Consider the following 20,632-nt stretch of genomic DNA (forward strand, 5'->3'; position numbering starts at 1 on the left):
CAGCAGTTGAGCGCTGGGTTGCGAAGCTGCCCGGAGCCTCTGCAGCGCCGGTTCGATCCCCGGCTGCTCCCCTACCACCGGAGGAGGGTCCCACATGGCGCGCAGACCTCTCCTGCCGCCCGCTGCTCCCCTCAGCAGTGTATTTCGTCAGTCTGTCTGTTCTGTTCCCCGCTCTGGTGAATCCTCTCACCCTCCTGCACTTCTGACTGTACCCAGTGCTTGTATAAATAAATAAACAAATAAATAAATAAATCTTTAAAAAAAAAAAAAAAAAAAAGAAAAATAGAAGTATATTCCTGCATAATCACATGACCTAATACTTGCCAGTAGAATGTAAACACGGGTTTGTTGGGTGTGGCTTCCAGGAATGTTTTCTCTTTCTCCTAATACACATGGGCCGACTTGACTTTTTCTTGGATCATAGATGTTAAGTCGTAGATGTCCATGTCGGGACCCAGGTCTATTACAGGGAACCCCAATATAAAACGGGTTGCCTGACTGTGGGTCCTCACCGGCACGCTTAAAAGGGACTTAAACTGCAGGCACACGCAAAAAGGTTAACAAAAGATTTATTTACAAGGGAAGGGGAAATGAGGAAATGTACAACTCAGGGAGAAAAGAGGGAAATAAATTCTTAAATGCATCCTACCCGTTCCGCCAACCTGGAATCCCAAATGACCCACCAAGACCAAACCGGCTGGCCAAGAACACCAGCCAAGAGAGCAAGACCCCACTAACATGGCCAGTTAAATACCCAAACAGACAAAATGGCTGCTTATCTCCACCCTTAGGTCCTTGCAACCTCCCTTTAGGGATCCTGAGATTTGTAGTTCCCAGTGTCTTGATGGAGTGGGGGTGGCATCCACAAGCCTGTATGGAGTTTGCGCAGGACATCCTTTCCCCCTAACAAGTCTATCCAAGTAATATTGACAGTGAGTGCTTCGCTGCTGTGCCAGCTGGATGTATTATCCCAGCCCAGATTTCCTAAGGTACTCTAAAAACTGCCAGCTGGACCTCTGGAAGCACTATGGCTTCCAGAACAAGTGCCTTGTTCTTTGTTTCTTTCTCTCTCTCTCCTTCTTCCTCTTCCCCCTGCTTTTTCCAACATAACACATTCTCAATAGGTACCTGTGTCTTTTCTTGCTTGCCATGATTATCAGTTTAGAGCCAAGAATAATGTCTTTGTCAGGCCAAGGGAAAGCAGTCTGAGAATGAGATCAAAACCTGAAAGAGGGACAGAAGATGGAATTTCAAAAAAACAAACAAACACCAGCCCCACACCTGGCTATGCTGACCTGTATGCAACCATCTGGTTGGATGAGCCAAAAAATATCTTTATTGTTTATATGAAACAATATGAAAAACATTTTATTTTCTTTTCCTTATATGAGTTAACTGACTGAATGTTTTGAAGTATTGACACAGCAGCTAAAAGAGTGAGAAATGTAGTCATTTCTTTTCTTTTCCTTATATGAAAAACATTCTAACTGATAAAACCAGATTCTTCAGCACAATACTTCTAAGGGATTTGACAACAGTATCCTAAGACACGGAAATAAAATTAACATTAGGTGATATAACATGGCAGGCATTTTTAAATAGAAATACTAACATCTTAAAAAAACAAAATTTCAAAGTGAAAATTATACAGTTAAATGTCTGTCAAGAATGTTTTCTTCCTATCACTCTATGTGTTTTGTGAGGGCTGTAAATAGATTAAAAATCTTAGAATTAATTATTCCCACTGGTTCCATAGTCATGTACTGAAATGCTGCATTTTTAAGTTGCAATAATTGGACTCCGGAGACTTACAGGGAGGAAGAACATACGTTAAGATGTCATATTCTAGTCTCAACATGTGACTGTCATTATCTTCCAACTCAATAATGCTTATAAATGTACAAGCTATGTATGAGCTACTGTAAGTCTTTAAAATCCTGTAGCTTGACATTTATAGCTATGCTAGCCAGCAGGAGCTCATTTTAGCGAGGTTGCACTTATTGTTTCAAGTTTGCCCTCTAGGTTCTTTGAAAACACCATAAAATATTGTGGCAAAAAGATCCCACAACAAACCATGATCCATTTCTTCAGTCAGGTTTTCTGTGACATGAGTTGTGTGTCACTGATTAAGTGGGAATAAAGGTCACAAAGGGAAGTAGGTGATAGACTAAATCTCTGTCTATGTCCATACAAAGTGATTTGATCATTCATATCAATGCCACGTAGGGAGGGAAAGTCCTGGAATGAAAAAACAGCCCAAATAGTGATTTTACTGAGATGATTGATGCGTTCAGTCAAAACCCTTGATCCAGTCTGACCTGAACCGGCCCCTCTCAAAGACTTGCTTCCCTGATGAGGAAAGCCAGCTCCTCTCATATCACGATGCCAAACCCAGTTACAGCTACTTCAAAAATCTGTCCAAGTCCTTTTATTCAGGTAAAATGTTGTGTCAGATCTTGATTGTGTCCACTAAGCTGACCATTTCCAAGGGAGAGAGTATAGCTAGAAATGGATCTCCAGACTATCAGTCATTGTGTTGAAAACTGACCTGCATTCTTAGTGCCGTTCATTTCCTGATGTAGTTGGGAAAGCACAGAACTTCCCACTGCTCAGAAGTGACCTGCCAAGTTACATGAAGTGTAGTTGCTCTTATGTAAGGTTATCCATGCTAGCAAGTACATTTCAGAGTTAAAATCCACTAAACTCTCTCCCCACCCGACATTTTTATGTGTGTTATACACATATTATTATTTATTAGATATAGCATGCATATAGTATTATCTCTCTACCTCTGAGAAATAACACTGAATGTGAACCTATGACATATACAGTCTATATTCAGCTGTAGAGAAAATATGTACACCTACTATTTATTTTTTTAACAATTACAACATCCTGAATCATGCCTCAGCTCTAAATTTTAAGATTTATTTATTTATTTGTTTGTTTATTTATTTATACAAGCACTGGGTACTGTCAGAAGCGCGGGAGGGTGAGAGAATTCACCAGAGCCAGAGGGGAGAGAAGAGCAGGCAGACTGACAAAGTACACTGCTGAGGGGAGCAGTGGGCGGCAGGAGAGGTCTGTGCGCCATGTGGGACCCTCACCAGTGGCCGGGAACCGGCGCTGCAGAGGCTGCAGGCAGCTTCACAACCCAGCGCTAAACCGCTGCGCCACCGGGGAGGCCCTTTACACCTACTATTTATATAACATTATACATATCACATGCATATTATAGATAATACTGAATATATTGATTGTATGTTCATATGTAATTATGTTCCTCTGACAACCTGTAGATTTACATATATCTATAAAACAAAACTTTGTAAAACAAACTTTTTTGTAATTTGTTTAAAAAGTCATTGAATCAACTTGAGAACAAATGTTTTACAATTAGTGCCATCCTCGCCCCAATTTTCCTGGCAAAGGTTTTCAACATCTAGCATATTTTGGGACACCTGTCTCTGGATAACCTCCTATCCATCCTCAAAGTCCTCAGAGGAAGAAACAAAAGCCAGACAATGGGGCCTTCCTCATGACACAAGGGCTAAAGACAGTGCTATCAAGCTATCACCAGCCGCTGCAGCCAGGGAGAAACCCACATGGCACAGCAGACCTCTCCTCACTTGCCTGCTGCTCCCTTCAGCAACATAGTTTCAGTAGATCTACCTGTTCTGCTCCACACTCTCTCTGGTGAATCCTCTCACTCCCTGCACCTCTGGCCTACACCTCAGTTCTTGTATGCATAAATAAATAAATCTTAAAAAAAAAAAAAAAGCAGACAATGGCTGAAAGGAGAGAATGAGCAGACCATCACCCATCATATCTCAGGGAGTTGTGAAACTTCTCATTTTCTACTTCTGCTCCTTGGATATAAATTAAGGAAGCTCTGGCAAAAGAGTTGGGATTGCATGGTCCTTCAGCTTTGCTTTGCTTATTAGGTGATCCAGGGGCATCTTCAGATTCATTTCTGCGTCTGCTTCTGAGGACAGGTCCTTTGGCAAGTACTTTCCCATGGCCCTGTGGCTACTTGAAACTTCCACTCCCTTCTCACATTTCTATTCTAGTTTTATTTTTGAAATAGTTGCCATTTTCATCATACCAAATAGCTGGCTTGACTACATTTCTCACTCTTTTAGCTGCTGTGTCAATACTTCAAAACATTCAGTCAGTTAACTCAATTCAGTCAAAAATTGTCACAATATTTAACATTGTGTTGACACAGCCCATGGCATGGGAGGAAATACAGCTCATTAAGTTCTTCATGATTCTTTATGGAGCAGAGCTAGACACTGTAAACAGAGCTACAAATGTAACTGGACCATTCTGACAAAAGGAAGGAAGTGAATTACTCCTGCAGTGTCAACTATGTACCAGCTCTAAGTTAGAATTTATCCATATTTTAGCCCATTTAATGGCACAATAATCCAAACCCTTCATGCTGAACATTTCCCAAAGTTGCACTGAAAATAACAATTTATTTGAAGTTCCTGTTTATATACTAATACTCAAAGAACGAAAGAAAAATAGGCTGCAAAGTCAAGTTTCACATAATGACTTCATTTCCTTTAATTGGTATTTGGTTTTGTTGCAAACTGATATGGCTCCTTTAAGAAATCAGGTTGCACAATGCCCAGTCTCAAAATATCCAGCTGCCCAGAGGAAATGGACTTTAGGGGGAGGTTAGACACAGCTGGAGGGTGGAGCTGGGTGAGGGAAGGGAGTGGGTAGGGAGAGTCTAGGGGAAATGGTAAGAGCCTGCAGACTACAAGAAAATATCTGTGGACTGCTTATTCAAAATATCATCTGAATGCCTACTGTGTGCTCTAACAGAGCTGACTAAGAGCATCTAGAGAAACCAGAAGAGACAATAACTTGCTAATGAGTAGCCAGAGAGTGTTAATGAGCCATTTGGTAGAGGCTCCAAGGACCTTGCATTAAGAATGTCCTGAGGCACAGAGCCAGGGCAGAAGATGGCCTGGGGCAGCCTGAAGAGCCTAGGAGCAGAAGTAAATAAAGAAAACCCTAGAAATAGTTTTATAGACGCTGTTCTCTATAATATACATGGAATTTATATTTGAGCGAATTGTTCTATTTTTACTAAGCATCTCTGTCTTTAAAAGAACTAGTGATCTGTCTGAACACTGTATGCCTGCTTCACATTGATGTTGTGAGCCCAGAGGAAGTTCGACCCTGGGTTGGCACTGGCCTGAGATGCCCGAATCATTTATTAGCAAAAGAGCAAGTTCTTAAAAGCTATCAAACCACCTCTCCTGAACTTCCATAAAAATATCAACCTGGTAAGGGAATTATCACAGGTAGAATAAATTTTAGATTTTTCTCCACAATTATAAAACTCTGCAGTTTCGTGTCTTGAATGACAATAGTATAGACAAATAATTAGATCCTAATTTCCGCTTCAGTGTTCTTCAGTTCTCAACAACTAATTGGTAATTTACTCATGAATTTCCCCGTTTGCATGTATATTGCACACTCATACACAAAAAGTAAAACTCAAAGAAAATTGCTTCCTAACTTTATAATTTTTTTCAAATTAAAAAGTTAAATCTTGCACAGATTTAAAAGGTATGAAATAAAGCATACAGCATTTGAAGTTCTCAAAGCATTATTAAAATGTTAGTGAACCTTTATGCATTTATTCTAAATTAAGGAGAGAGAAAGAAAGAAAAAAAAAGGACTGAAAAATTATCTCTCTCAAACACACACACTTGATTGTAAGTGCAGTGGAAGAAAGTTTCTTCAAATATTTTTCTTTTTTAATGTTAATACATTCCATTTACAGAAATGTCAAATCATATATAGTATTTTACATACACATATGTAAAAGAAAAAAATGAAAATCTCTTCTAAATCAACCTCCCAGAATTAGCCCGTTGTTGATAATTTTAGGTTGACCTTTAACATTAGATTCTTTGATGAGAGCATTCTGTGTTCTTAAAAAAAGAAATTAAAGGGACTCTGCTGCCCCCAGTCCATCTCCTTAGACTTACCAGCCCACACGTCCACACTCACACACCCGACCACCTCCCAACCCTGTCCTGACACCACCTACACCACAAGCAACCATCACCTGCCAGTTGGCCAAGTCCTGATCCCCATAACTCGAAGATCAGATCTTCATCATTTAAGTGAAGTCTTAGTTTCTTTGTTCTTATCTTACCTAAAAACTTGGTTACATTGGCACAAATTAAGAAGGTATGTTGGCACTGAACACCGTTCCTTGTGTTCATGAAATTTCCTTTGGTAGACTCTGGAGCAACAGTATCTAGAAAAGAGTTTCCACCAACTGCAAGGGACAGGGGCCTGGAACTTATGCAATCTGGGGAGAGTTTTCTTTTACAAAAAGAACATAATTCATAAATGCAAAATGTAGCCCAAAAATAATTATTTTAAATGAAAAAAAAATCACAACTAATACCATCCTTAAAAGCTGACAAATACACAAGTATTTGCAAATCCAGAAAAAAAGATCTCTGTTTATGAACTGGCTGACACATCACTATCACATTTTCCATAAACCAGTTTCAGGTTCCACTCACTCTTCCGCCACACCCTGCATTCTTGCGACACGGGTATATTGGAGGGGTTCCTGTCACAAGCCAGCCTCTGGACCTCCACAATACCCTTGGACAGGAATGTGTTCATTAAAACTCTTCCTGCACTGGGTAGCCAGCAGCTTATTTATAAAGTGACTTGACCCACATGAATATGTCTCCCTAAACCTCCCCTAAATGTATCTCCAATTCAACTTCCCCTTAGCAGGATTCCAATGATACCTCTGACCACTCCAGGGTCACCCAAATTGAGGGAAGTATGTCAAAGAGAAGTCAGAAGAGAAATATATGACAGTCCTAACCAACTAACTACAATAGAAATATCTTACTTTTGTTAATTTTACTAAAACCAGCACCACATGAACACAATACTCCTGGGAGGGATACTGAAACCATGGGCCTCAATTAAGCTTCCTTAATCCCATTCTGGTGTACCCACAGTTATTGGGGAGTGCTTTGTGCAGTACCTACAGAAACTGGCACCACCCCCCGAAAAGTTAAAACCACTAGCAGGGTGGTCACTAAATGGGGTAAAATATGCAAAAATTTTTGAGAAGTTTTGGAGAGGAGTATCTAGAAGCACCTCCCAAATTAAGAAGTGAGAGGCCACCAGGATAGGAAAAACAAACCAGACAGGAATCCCCATTGAAAAGTCACAAAGGACAACTCCTTATTACTGGCATAGATTTGCAAAGGAGCTGCTTTTCACAGGGTAACTCTATATGGTTTACACTGGAGGGAGGAGCAGCGACTATTTATTTACTTAAGGGTGATGAACAACTCTTATAGGCATTGCCAGGAAAGTCAATGAGTTTTATATGCAAATCATCTTCCAAAAATCTGAAATCCCTTGATTTGGTGGGGGGGGGGGTGGAGAGGTGGGGAGCCATTTTAAAAAAATGCAGCTCGAGGGCATCATGCAACTGAGGGTTCAAATCCAGGCTCTGCTAGTTACTGGCCATATGGCCCCAGGTAAAGTACTTAGCTGCTCAGAAACTTGTTTCTTCAATAGTAAAATGGAATTATTGAGGGTATGTGATATTTGTGACAACTCTGCCACAAACAAAATTTTCAAGAAATAAACATAATTATAAAGCTTTCTTTCCCAATTACTTTGCCACGGCAAAGAAGGCACTTAAATGTTGGGTGGCCTTGTCTGTTAGCTAAATAAATGCTCACTTGTTAGAAATTAAAACTCCATGGTCAGGCTAGACATTGTTATTTTTGATTCAGCCTTCATTTTGTTATAAATGAAAACTTTCTAAAAATGTGAGTTGGGGGTGTGTTTGGTGAGAATGGAAGTGGAGTGAAAGGAGAAGGTTTTTGTTACAAGTTGTAAATTTTAAAGAATTGTAACTAAGGATTATATAAATGACAGAAGTATTCAGGACTGATTTGAAGAAAGGCTAGAACTTCTGTTCCCAAAATGCATGTGTTGGGAGTTAAAAACTTCCGAGATTCTGGAACATTAAAGCATGTTGTTATCTGTACTCCTAGACTCTGCTATCATTTACTTTCCCTCAAATACATTCTTTTTGGCATTTAAGGAAGTAACTGATATAAACGTGCTTGCCCTTCTGAGAACTAAGCTCCCTGCAGCCACAGCTTCCCAAACCATTGTAGCATGAGCTATGCCTAATTCAGCCCTCAATTTCTCTCTAACTTTGCAGTGATTTCTTTCAAGTCCTATCTATTTTACAATTTCATTTTACATTTTTTTAAAACTTTTTATCAGGGAATCAAGTGTCTTCAAAACGATGTGAATTTCCTGGGTTCTGCTCTCTCTTACTGAAACATTAAGACCTAGGTAGCCATCACGGCTGCATCCCCTTTGCTAGCAAAGGGTGAGGCCCTGTAGAGGTGGAGCAAGGCAGTAAGTCATTTCTCTGTGGTGTCCCTGACAACTGTCAAAGTGCTGTCTAGGACTCTGGAGAATCGTGCCTTGCGCATTTCAATAGGTTTAAACAGCAGTAAACCCCCATATCTGCCATTTTGCCTTCTATGGTTTCAGTTACCCACTGTCAACCCACTGTCAATAGCATCAGTCTGATACAATTAATACAGTAAGACTTTTTTTAAAAAAGATTTATTTATTCATACAAGAATTGGGATATAGGCCAGAGGTAGGCGGCAGCGGGGAGGGGTTGGTGAGAGGATTCACCAGAGACAGAGTGGGGAGCAGAACAGGCAGATCGACTGAATATACTGCTGAGGGGAGCTGTGGGAGAGGCAGATGAGATGTCTGCACCATGTAGGTTAGCTCCTTGGCTGGAGATTGAACTCATGGTGGCTGACACAGCTTGATAATGCTGAGACTTAACCCCTGCGCCACCAGGGAGGCCCCACCCCTGCGCCACCAGAGAGGCCCCCTAAAATTAGATATTTTGAGAGACCACATGTACATAGTTTTTATTATAATATAGTTACAATTGTTCTGTTTTATTACTTGTTATTATTGGTTAATCTCTTACTATGCCAATTTTATAATTAAATTTGATCAATAGGTATGTGTCTATGTGTAGGAGAAAACACAGCAGATGTACAATTTGCTATAATCTGAGGTTTCAGGCAACCACTGGGGTTCTTGGAACTTATGCTCTAGTGATAAGGGAAAACTACTGTATGATCTTATTTTGAAGTTCATATTTCCACATTATATTTGCACACTGTGGCATATCTGACATTCAGAGATGCTTTTTAAAAATGCAATAATTTGAAATCAAGTTTGTGCTTCACTGCCACCCTTTTTAAATACTAGAGAATAATTCATTCCAACTACAAAGTTTATGTTGTTTTCTTTTTTGTCTTGACTCTTCAAATCTCATTTTTCTCCTATGAGATCTACAGTTTGTTTTTCATTTCTGTTATTACTGGTTAATAGCATCATGTATTTTTTGCCACTAATACCTTATTGCTGCCAAACCTAGCTCTGGCAAATTACTGTTATTTTCTAAAGGATTACATTTTTCTCTCAGGATTTTGCCCAATTTATTTCTTAACATAATTCCTGACAAAATAGCTGAAATCGCAAATTAGTAACAATTTTTGTTAGTTGCTGAATGGCCAGATTTAAATGTAATGTTTTTTTCAGTTAGAAATTTTCTGATCTGTGAACTTAAAATCCCACTTATAGGACAGCTCTTTGCTTTCACTGAAACTATTTTCAGCCCTCACCCTACACCTGCTTTCAGCTATGTGTTATCTGTTCCAAGAACTCCCAAACCTTTAGGAATTTTGACATTAGACCACCTCTTATTTACATATTTTTCCCTTTTAGAAAATGCCAAATGGCACATTTCTAATTTAAAAATGAACATTAATTGTATGTCATTAATTGTATGTCATTAATTGTATGTCATCGAAAACATTTCTCTTGGAGGTGTTTGACTTTACACCCTCTTTTGACTATAAACCATCTCTCCTGAGTCAGAGAAAAAACTACGGTTTTCCAAAGTGTATTTTACTTTGTTAAGACACATTACAATGTACTCCAATATCACAAAGGGTCACTCAAAAGTATTTCTTTGTTAGGACACCATTAGAGAGTACTGTGGTCAAAACACAAATGTGCACGTCACAGTCATGGGATAAACACTGATTTTTAAAATAGATGATTAAATTTGCTTAAGATAGTTCTGCAATGTTCAAATTTTGAAAACCAGAAAAAAAAGCGCAAAGAATTGAAAGCATTCTCATCTGGAGAGGTTGTTTTGTTTTACTCTGCTTACTTGAAATTAGAGTTAATAAAACATTTTTAATGGCTATTCATTTGAGCTGATTAAAGACAGTCCCGTTGTTGTGCTGATTTATGGGCCCATCTTCCACATGGATTACTCTATAGACAAGCATAGAACTGGTACATGATCTAAAACTAAAATTGAATGAAGAGCAAAATGATTTCTAAAGATCACTTTTAAATTATCAATGAAAAAAAATTTAATTAAATATAGCCATTATACATTTAATCAGAATTTTATCTTATTTTCCGTAAGTGAAATTACTTAAAATACAGCCTAACTAGATAGCCTTACATTCAAGATGCATAGTATTTTCCCCTTGAGGCACCTTCACCCTAACTCCAGGCCTGTGGTATTCATTCATTTGCTCATGGAATGTTTCTGGCTATCTTTGCTTCTGATTGCCCTGTGTTCGGGTGGAACCCAACAGTTAGTAGTGACCCATGGACTGGAGATGGAAGTGAAGAGTGACTCTCCAGAGCTTTCTTCCTTCTGTCACAACCCGCATCCCAGAATGAGAACAATGGCACATGAAGTGGGCCTCCCACCAGTCTGTGATGGAGATACAGTGTAAGGAGAAAGAATCTTTTTGCTTTAGGCCGCTAAGATTTAGGACTCTGTTAATCAGAGAATAATCTATCCTCAGGCCTCCCCTGGTGGCGCAGGTGGTTGAACGCCACACTGAAGCTGTCTGCAGCCTCTGCAGTGCCAGTTCGATCCCAGCCGGCCGACGAGGGTCCCACATGGCACGGCAGACCTCTCCTGTCTCCCTCGCTGCTCCCCTCAGCAGTGTCTTTCAGTCAATCTAGCTATCCTGTTCCCTGCTCTGTCTCTGGTGAATCTTCTCACCCTCCCGCGCATCTGGCCTGTACTCCTGTTCTTGTATAAATAAATAATCTTTAAAAAAAAAAAAAGAATAATCTATCCTCATGACTACAAGCTCCATATAATAAGAGAATAAAATACATTTCACCAGTTTGAAATAATGTGGAAAAAAACAGAATTAATACATTTTAAGGAACGTTAAAAAAAAGGTCTTTTCTGACAATTGTCTGCTATGGTATTAACCCCACTTTTCTTCTCCATCTCCTGGAACTTTCTCAGCTCTCTATCCCTGTGAGAAATGATGTTGTTTTAAGTGGTTTTAGCCCCAGTTGTGTCATTTCTATTCTGTGTTCCAAGTGGACAGGGGCAGATGTACCTGGCTTTCAGCAGCATATCAATAACATACCCAAAAGTAGCCCTGAGAGCACCATGTACCTTCGTGTATAAAAGGGGGCAGTGCACACCAGCATGGAGCTGGCGGGTGGTAAACATAGCTGGCACATAGCAAACCTCTCATGGTAGCCTGGTGTTATCAGAAATTGCTCAGAGCAGGAGTATTGCCTTTTCCTTTTAGCCTACTTTGCACAGCACAGTGTCCTGCCTGGGGTGGCAGCTGTGCAAATGCAGTTAGTAGACAATGTTTTTTCACAAAATGAATCAACACTTCTTCCTTCCCCCATTCATGGCTCATCAGCTAATTCCATCTCTTGGGTTAGAGATCCCTGCTGTGGCATTTTTAGATGCAAAAATTCAATTTCATTTTTAAATTGAAGTTTTGATAACCCATAAAAATAATTCAAATATACCTATGAGAGTCTCACTCTAGTTTTCCCCATGGGAGGTAGTGTAAGTAGATGAAAGAACAAGGGCTTGGGAGTGAGTCAGGTGAGGGGTGGAATCCAGTTCTGGCTTTCAATATGACCCATGGTAAGTACATAAATCTCTAATTCTCAATTTCCTTATCTCCGAAAAGGATAATAACACCCAATATAGAACATAGCCATGAAAATGAGCTAAGCATGCATGTTAAAGCACATTACCTGGGATTTAGTAGCTACACACTTTAAAAAATTTTTAGTTCCTTCCCACATTGTGCTTCTGATTTTTTGATAGCTTTTAGTAAAATTCAAATTACTGTAAAGAGAGTGATGATTTCCAAACTGAGTATGTCCACAATCTCACTTTCTTAGAGTCTCATCTATTCCCTTTTGTATTCAAAGATGTTAGCTCAACTCCATTTGGATTTTAACCTTAAGATCAGCTGTAAGCCAGAAACCAATAGTCACTAGTGTTAGAAGAAACTAAAGCAATCTCCATGCAATTTGATTTTTTCTTAATGATTCAATTAAACTGAAACTATGAAAATTCTGTCTTATGGGAAAAGGGAAGATGGTGTCAGAGGCGGTTCCCCACTTCATTCCCAGGAAGATGATCTGAAGTCTAGAGGGCACTGTACTCAGAGGATCCTGTGATTTGGGGTAAAACTGGAGCATCTTTTGGCCTTTGGAGAACAACTGTACACTACAGAAGAGATGATGAGGAAATGTTTCCCTATACAAAAAAGGTGGGAGGCAAGAGGCATTTGGAGACAGTGGCCAAGGTATAAACTGTGATTCAAACCCATACTCCCATGATAGGAAAGTCCTGGTGAAGAAAGAGCTGCTGGGGATCAACCTGAAGGGAAATATTGTGAAAGTGGAGAGATGTGCCAGTTGAACATGGTCTCCAGTAAAGAGAACAACAGGCAGATGGGCACTGCCCTTCTCCCATTCCCTTGGGACTCAAGCTGATATGGTGGGGTGTGCTGAAAGCTCAGGGAAGTAGCACAAAGGTCCCATCCCACAGACAGCAGAGACGCAGGTCTGGAAACCCAGAAAGGAGGGCTACCAACAGTACCACAGGTAGGAATGGTCCTCACACACCAGTGTCACTGGCAATTGGACCCCTCAGACCCCTTCACAACCCAAAAAAAGAGCTACAGATTAGTTCTCTCTGTCTTCCAACACCATCTATTGGAAAAGTGGAAGTTCTTCACCCATAAGACACTTGAACACATAACAATCTAGAAAGCTAATAATAGGGAGACAAAAATCCAACATATGGCATCTTGATTCCACAGGGGAATATTTCACAAAACAGAGAGAACAAATCTCCAGATAGCAACAATAGAGATATCAACAATCTTTTCTTCCCACTGGATACAGTGCTCAAAATTGCCATGATAAAGAAATTCAAAGAAGTGGGAGAAAACAGCTGATCAAATATAGACAAGATAACTCAGAAACGCAAATAAACAGAAACATGACTTACATTTTAAATAATCACTAGAATTTTTATAAGAGGATTAACTTCTAAAAGAGAGGAAGCATGAGACCAATTAGGAAGCTGTAGTTGTTGAGGGCTCAGGTTGGAATGGTGGTAGTAGGGGAAGTGAAAGTGGTCATGTTTAGGGTATATATTGAAGATGAAGACAACAGTAATTGCTGAGAATTGAATGTGGGATGTGAAGGAGAAACAGGGATAGAGGACTCCTAGATTCTAGGCCTAAACAGTTATATGGAAGGGGGTACCATTTGCTGAAAAGAATAGAACTTGGGGGTGAGGCAAGAGGTTTAGAGGAGAAAGCAGATAATTCTTTAGACATATTAAGTTTGAGACGCTTTCTTGACATCCAGGAGATGATGAGTAGACATGATATATAAATCTGGAAGTCAAAGAAGGAAATCTGGGTTGAATATAAATTTAATTCTCACCAGCATTTAGGAGCCACTAAAGCACTGGAATAGAAAAGAATTTCCAAAAAGAAGGTATAGACTGAGGAAAGTCTGAAGAATGAGGACGCAACAGTAAGAGATAAGGTAAAAGATGAAGAATCGTCAAAAATAGAGAAGGGCTGGTGGTGTGGTAAGTGGAACCCAGAAGAGCATGAGAGCTCTGGAGTCCCCCTGAAAGTTTTTAAAGAGTTTAGTCTGCCAGGGAGAGCTGAAAGTCTGGTAAGGAAACTGAAAGTTGATGTAGGATAAAAGCTATGTTGATGTCCTCCAGGGGAGATGAGAGAATATGCAAGAAAGTGCTTTCCTGATGGAAAACATAAGCTTCGTAGACAGGAAAGTGGGGATATAAGGGGAGCCGGGGGTCATAATGAGGGATGCAGATAACTAAAAATGGTGGCAATTGAGGAGCTGATAACTATTTGAAGTATTCAAAAGAAACAAGCAAAGTACAAACTTCTACAAAAGTCAGTTCCAGCAACTCCACTTCTAAGTACATGACCAAAAGAACTGAAGTTGCATCACAAAAGATATTTGTACAGCCATGTTCATAACAGCATTATTAACAATAGCTAAAAGGTGGAAGCAACCCAAGAGTCCACTGATGGATGAATGGATCAACAAAATATGGCACATGAATGCAGTGGAACATTATTCAACCTTGAAAAGGGAAGGAAATTCTGGTATATGCTACAGCCTGGATTCACCTTAAGGACATTATGCTAAATTAAATAAGTCATTCACCAAAAAAGACAAATATACTATATATACATATATATATATATATGTCAGTTACCAAGCATAGTCAAATTCATGGAGATGGAAAGTAGAATGGTAGTTGCCAAAGGCTGGGAGAGAGGTGTACAGGGAGTTTCAATTTGCAAAAGGAAAAGAATTCTTGAGATGGATAGCAGTGATATGAATGTACTTGATGCCACTGAACTGTACTCTTCCAAACAGTTAAGATGGTAACTTTTTATGTGTATTTTACAATAAAAAACATTGGAAGAAGAAAATATCACCTACTACATCTGTTTTCTGGCTTTGATATTGTTCTACCATATCACCACCAGAGTGGTGATATATGTCACCACCAGAGTAAACTGGGTGAAGAGTATACAAAACTCTATTTTTACCACTTCCTTAAATGTATAATAGCTTCAAAGTAATAGTTTTTAAAAGTCACCTAATAAGGGCCTCCCTAGTGGCACAAGAGGTTGAGATGCAATCTATGAAGCTGTCCACACCACTGCTGTGTGAGTTTGATCCCCGGCCAGGGAGCTACCCACATGGTACAGCAGACCTCTCTTGACTTGCCCGCTGCTCACCTCAGCAGTGTATTTCAGTCAATCTGCCTGTTCTGTTCCCCACTCTATCTCTGATGAATCCTCTCACCCTCCACACCTCTGGCCTGTACCCCAGTTCTTATGTGCATAAATAAATATATCTTAATTTTAAAAAGTCACCTAATAAGAGTGTAAATGAAAGAACTTCCATCCAGATGTTTCTGTGACCCAGTTAACTGAAACTCCCCTCGTAGCTGCTGGTTCTCAGAGTCCAGCAACGAAGACACCCTTTCTTCCTCCAACTCACCTTGTCCAGCTCCATGGGAACTTCATTTGACCTGGATCACAAATCAAGCTTCCTAGATGGTGACCAGTTCCACATTAATGGATCCACACAGCCAACTGAATCCACGGGACTCCGTCCCATGACCTGCAGCTCAACAATGACACTCCTGAAAGTATCAGAATACTTGAAACCCATGGATTTCTCCAGAGGGAAATGATATGGAACAGCTGACTTCCTTCAGAACAGGCCACAACAAGGCTTAGCCATGAGATATAATCAGTACACAGGGTTCTTGAATAGAAAGAAAAAAGTAGACTTACAGAGATAAAGAACAAGGACCTTAAGGTCTCAAAGATACATTCAGAGATCAGAGAAAACAGCAGGCCAAATGTTTTTAGAATGCAACAATTGTTCTCCAAAAAGTGTATGTGAAGTGGCATTAGTCATTCACTGCAGTAGATTAACTAGTATCTTTGAACTGAGGATGGCAAATAAAACCATTTGGGGTCACCAACATTCTTAGCAGATTGCTAGCTGTTCAAGAAAATATTTACCTTGTTCTCACCTATAATTAGGGATCAAGGCTGTGTCAAGGCAGAAAAAGTGTTTCACTACATCATGTATTGATTTATGACACACCTATCTCATCTGAGTGTGGAGATCATTCATGCTTCCTGAAATATAGGTCATCAGTCATATCTCCCAAAACATATTGCAAAATGGAAAAGAAATGACGTTTCTTTTAATGATATATTGCATGGTCTGGTACCCTTTTATGGTAGAGATGGGTTCAAGGCCACCAGCTTTGACATTCATAGCCCCCATAGCTTTTATTTATATGATAAAATAGAAGTTGTTCCTCCACAAATCGATTTTCTCTTCACCTGTACAAGATTAGCATTCAGTAATTCTTTCTACAGGTGTTTCACATCAAATCAATTCATACCACCTCAGTCTCAGTCGCCAAAAGGAAAAGTTATTGTGGTTAGCAGTTTCAGGCTATGGTTGAAAATATAACAAAAACAGACAACACCAACATTTTATGACTGAATCTAGCCATGCTGTTGTTTTCTGATTTCTGTTGTTATCATGCCATTACCTACTTTAAAGAAATTTTTTTTGATGTCATGTCCTATCCGATATAAATTTAAATCTGATATATTTTAGAGCTCAAAATGAACCCCAAACCCTTTCCAGTCTCATAAACATTGCACCTCCTACTAAACTCCATTAACAGCAACAAGAAAAGTAATAGCTAACACTTTCAAACACTTCCGACAAATCAGGAACAGTTCCAAGAGTTCCACATATCTTAAATATCTTGAAAAATGTAATCCTCACAACCACTCAGTGGGGTACTACTATCCTCCCCGATCCCCAATTTATAGACGGAAGACTGAGGCCCAGAGAAATGAGTGATTTGTCCAAAGTCACACAGCAGATTGCAGTAGAGCTAAGATTTCAACCCTGGTAACTGAGCCTGAACATGTCACCATTTGAATCCTTAAACTTTCCTGCTTTATGGGTCTTTCTCTATAATGCATCTTAAATACCCTTCAAGAAAAAAATCTTTGTTGAAATTCTGTCAAGGTCCATTTCAAATACCACATCTTTTAGTCTTCTTAGATACGCCCATCTAAGCAGAGTCTGGAGATCTTGGAGATCATGGAACATTTCACCCTGTCTTCATATTTCCCAGATGATTCTATTACCTTTATTTGTTGCATTTTTATGTTTCAGACTATCCAGCAGTCTGTAAACCCTTGAGCACAGGGACCAAATCATCTCCATCCCGGCATCCCAAGCCACAAAGCTTGGGATGTGTTCAGTTAATGAACTTTCTTCCTTGTTTTGGTCTGAAATTTTCTGGGGTTTGAAACAAAAATAGAATCTGGACTTTCAGGTATGGTACCATGTGACCTAGCCTGGCATTATGCTAATACCAGCTACCAGCTGGGAGAAAGCCAAATAAGTATTCCCCAATTGCTGTAAAGTTTTTCAGAGGAAAGGGTAATTATGTGGATTTTCACTTGCCATGTAACCTCTGCAAATATCTGAAATAATTGTACCTTTTCCTAAGAGTTTTACAACATAATCCAGTTTTGCAGCTTTATGAAAGTAGCTATGGAGTTTTTTTCTCTAAAATTAAAAGTTAGTGGGCAGGGGGCCTCCCTGGTGGTGCAAGGTATTAAGATGCAACCTATGAAGCTGTCCACAGCCTCTGCAGCACAAGTTCAATCCCCGGCCAGGGAGCTACCTACATGGCACAGCAGACCTCTCCTGACTCACCCACTGCTCCCCTCAGCAGTATATTTCAGTCAGTCTGCCTGTTCTGCTACCCACTCTGTCTCTGGTGAATCCTCTCACCCTCCTGTGCATCTGGCCTTTACTCCAGCTCTTGCATGCATAAATAAATAAATATTTATAAAAAAAAAAAAAAGTTAGTGGGCAGGCAAGAAGAGGAGAAAATGGACTTTTTAGGTTACTCAGCCTACAAAAGCTGTATGTCAGTGGCCAGCAGCTGACTAGCTAAAGCATGAGGTATCTCTGATGTTGGTTTGGCAGGTTCAAGTTACCCCCCACCCCATAAAAAAGAAAAAAAGAAAAACCTTAGGTCGGTTACCTTGACAACACAGATAACCCAGGACAACCACTCATTTGACTCTAAATTCCCTTTGAAAGCCTTGCTTTATTTAGTACCATTTTATCAGAACTACATGCCTGAAACTCCTGTTTCAATGATAGATTAAAACTGCACCAGAAATGGTTTTCAGGTAAATATCTTCTGTTTCGTGGATAAAGTTACATGACTTTAATAACTCTGATAAGCCAAATCTCCTATCTTGAATTGCCTGGGTTGGTTATCTCTATTGCCTAACATCCCAGAATAATAGTCTCAGTTCTTTCCAATTGCCCTGGTGAGATGCATTATATATTTTTAAAAAAAAAATTACAATTTGCTTTGACCTAATATTCAAATGGTGAATATTTTACACTTCACTAAAAATAAAAATTCCCAGAAATAGTAATTTGATGAGATCAAATTAGTTCCTAGAGGAACTATACTGTTCACAGGAAACACCCCTGAACCCTGCTCCCACCATGGAGGCCCCAATCCTAGCTACTCTGTTACTCCCCTTCAGTCCAACCCTTTGCAGATTTCTGTCTATTTGCAAGACCTCCAAACTGTAATCTCTGGAATGCTACTCACCTAAAAACTCCAGGAGTTCACTCTGTGCTCCTTACTCCACCCGCATCTGCCAGAATCCCTAGGGCCTTGACCCTTCTCCCTTGTACTGCTTAGAGGAACCATGACCTTGGCCAGCCTAGTCAAAACTCAAAACACACTTTGCAGTTAAAAACGTTGTAAGTAGTAGTTAATATCTGTATACCTATTGATATAGTAAAAGAGAAGCTAAATAGAATTTTACACAGTGACCTAGCAATCCTTCCAAGCCTGATATCACTCTTTTTTATAAAGATCATTTTCAAAGAAGATAAAGGACCAATGAAAACTAAAAGATGGTGTTAAAAGAAATAGAAGACACAGAGAAATGGAAAGATATTCCCTATTCATGGATTAAAAGAACCAACATTGTCAAAATGGCCATCCTACACAAAGCAACATTCAGATTCAATGCCATCCCCATCAAAAGTTCAATGGCATTCTTCAAAGAAATACAGCAAGCATTACTGAAATTCATATGGAACCACTAAAGACTCTGAATAGCCAAAGCAATCCTGACAAAAAAGAGGAAAAATGAAATCACACGGTCAGACTTCAAACAACATTATAAAGCAATAATAATTAAAACAGCATGGTACTGGAGCAAAAATAAGACATACAGACCAATGGAATAGAATTGAGATCCCACAAATAAACCCAGATCAAAATGGACAGTTAATCTTCAACAAAGGAGCCAACAGTATACTCTAGAGCAGGGAAAGCCTTTTCAATAAATGGTGTTGGGAAAACTGGACAGTCACAGACAAAAGAATGAACCTAGACGGCTTTCTCACACTATACACAAAAATCAACTCCAAATGGATAAAAGACTGGATTTAAGACCTGAAGCCATAAAATACATAAAGAAAGCATAGGCAAAATACTTCATGACATAAGTTTCAGTGCTATCTTTGCAAATGTGTCTCCAACAGCAAGGAAAACAAAGGAAAATATAAACAAGCTGAAAATCAGTGAAAAAAACCATAAGTAAAAAGAAAAAACACCCTACTGAATGGGAGAAAATATTTGCATACCATATATCTGACAAGGGGCTGATATCAAAGATCTACAAAGAGCTCATACAACTCAACAAAAAGAAAACAAATAACTATCAATCAAAAACTTGGGCAGAAGAGCTAAACAGGCACTTCTCCAAAAGAGACATATAGATGGCCAACAGGCACATGAAGAAAGTGTTCATTATCACTTATCCTTAGGGAAATGCAAATCAAAACCATAATAAGATACCATCTCTCACCTGTGAAAAAGGACCATATCAAAAAGACCAGAAACAGTAAGTGCTGGTAAGAATGTAAAAAAAAAGAAACCCTCATGCACTGTTGGTAGGAATGTAAAGTGATCCGATCCCTGTGTTAAATAGTATGGAGATTTCTCAGAAAGATTAAAAATGGACCTGCTATACAACCCAGCAATTCCACTCCTAGGTATCTATCTATCCAAATACAAAAACACTAACTCAGAGGGAAACTTGTACTCCCATGTTCATTGCAGCCCTTTTTACAATAGCCAAACTATGGAAACAACCTAAGTAACCAATAACAAAGGAGTGGATCAAGAAGATGTGGGATGTATACACAATGGAATACTACTCAGCAATCAAAAAAGACAAACTCATGCCATTTGTGGCAACATGAATAGAACTGGAAAGGATTGTGCTATGCAAAGTAAGTTAGAAGTAGAAAGACAAATACAGATGATATCACTTCTATGTAGATTTTAGAGGAACCAAACAAAGGGTAAGATAGAGACAAACATAAAAAAGTAACCCTTGAAAGCTGGCTATAGAATTGAGTATTCCAGAGGGTGATGGGGAGAGTCAAGAATGAAGTGGGGGAGGGAGCAAAATGGACTATGTTGGTAGACTATAGGTGCTTTGGTAGTGGGTGCACTATGGTAATAACT

The 20,632-nt window shown here is 39.4% G+C and overlaps 1 protein-coding gene across 2 annotated transcripts in view; it reads right to left on the reverse strand.

The window, feature by feature from the left end:
• NEBL (nebulette) overlaps positions 1-15,633 on the reverse strand; it is a 376,811-nt gene extending 361,178 nt beyond the window's left edge. Inside the window, exon 1 of one of the 2 annotated variants that reach the window (XM_054695124.1) lies at positions 15,505-15,633. In XM_054695124.1, the coding sequence (XP_054551099.1) occupies positions 15,505-15,519 (15 nt within the window). In that variant the 5' untranslated portion in view covers positions 15,520-15,633. Of the gene's footprint in view, positions 1-1,128; positions 1,150-15,504 lie in introns of those variants that run through there. The other variant, XM_054695125.1, reaches the window with a different exon arrangement.
• Positions 15,634-20,632: the final 4,999 nt, after the last annotated feature.

This window comes from Talpa occidentalis, unplaced genomic scaffold (genome assembly GCF_014898055.3).
Source record: "Talpa occidentalis isolate TD23 unplaced genomic scaffold, MPIMG_talOcc4v2.1 talOcc4.14, whole genome shotgun sequence".
In the NCBI taxonomy this organism is placed as follows: domain Eukaryota; kingdom Metazoa; phylum Chordata; class Mammalia; order Eulipotyphla; family Talpidae; genus Talpa; species Talpa occidentalis.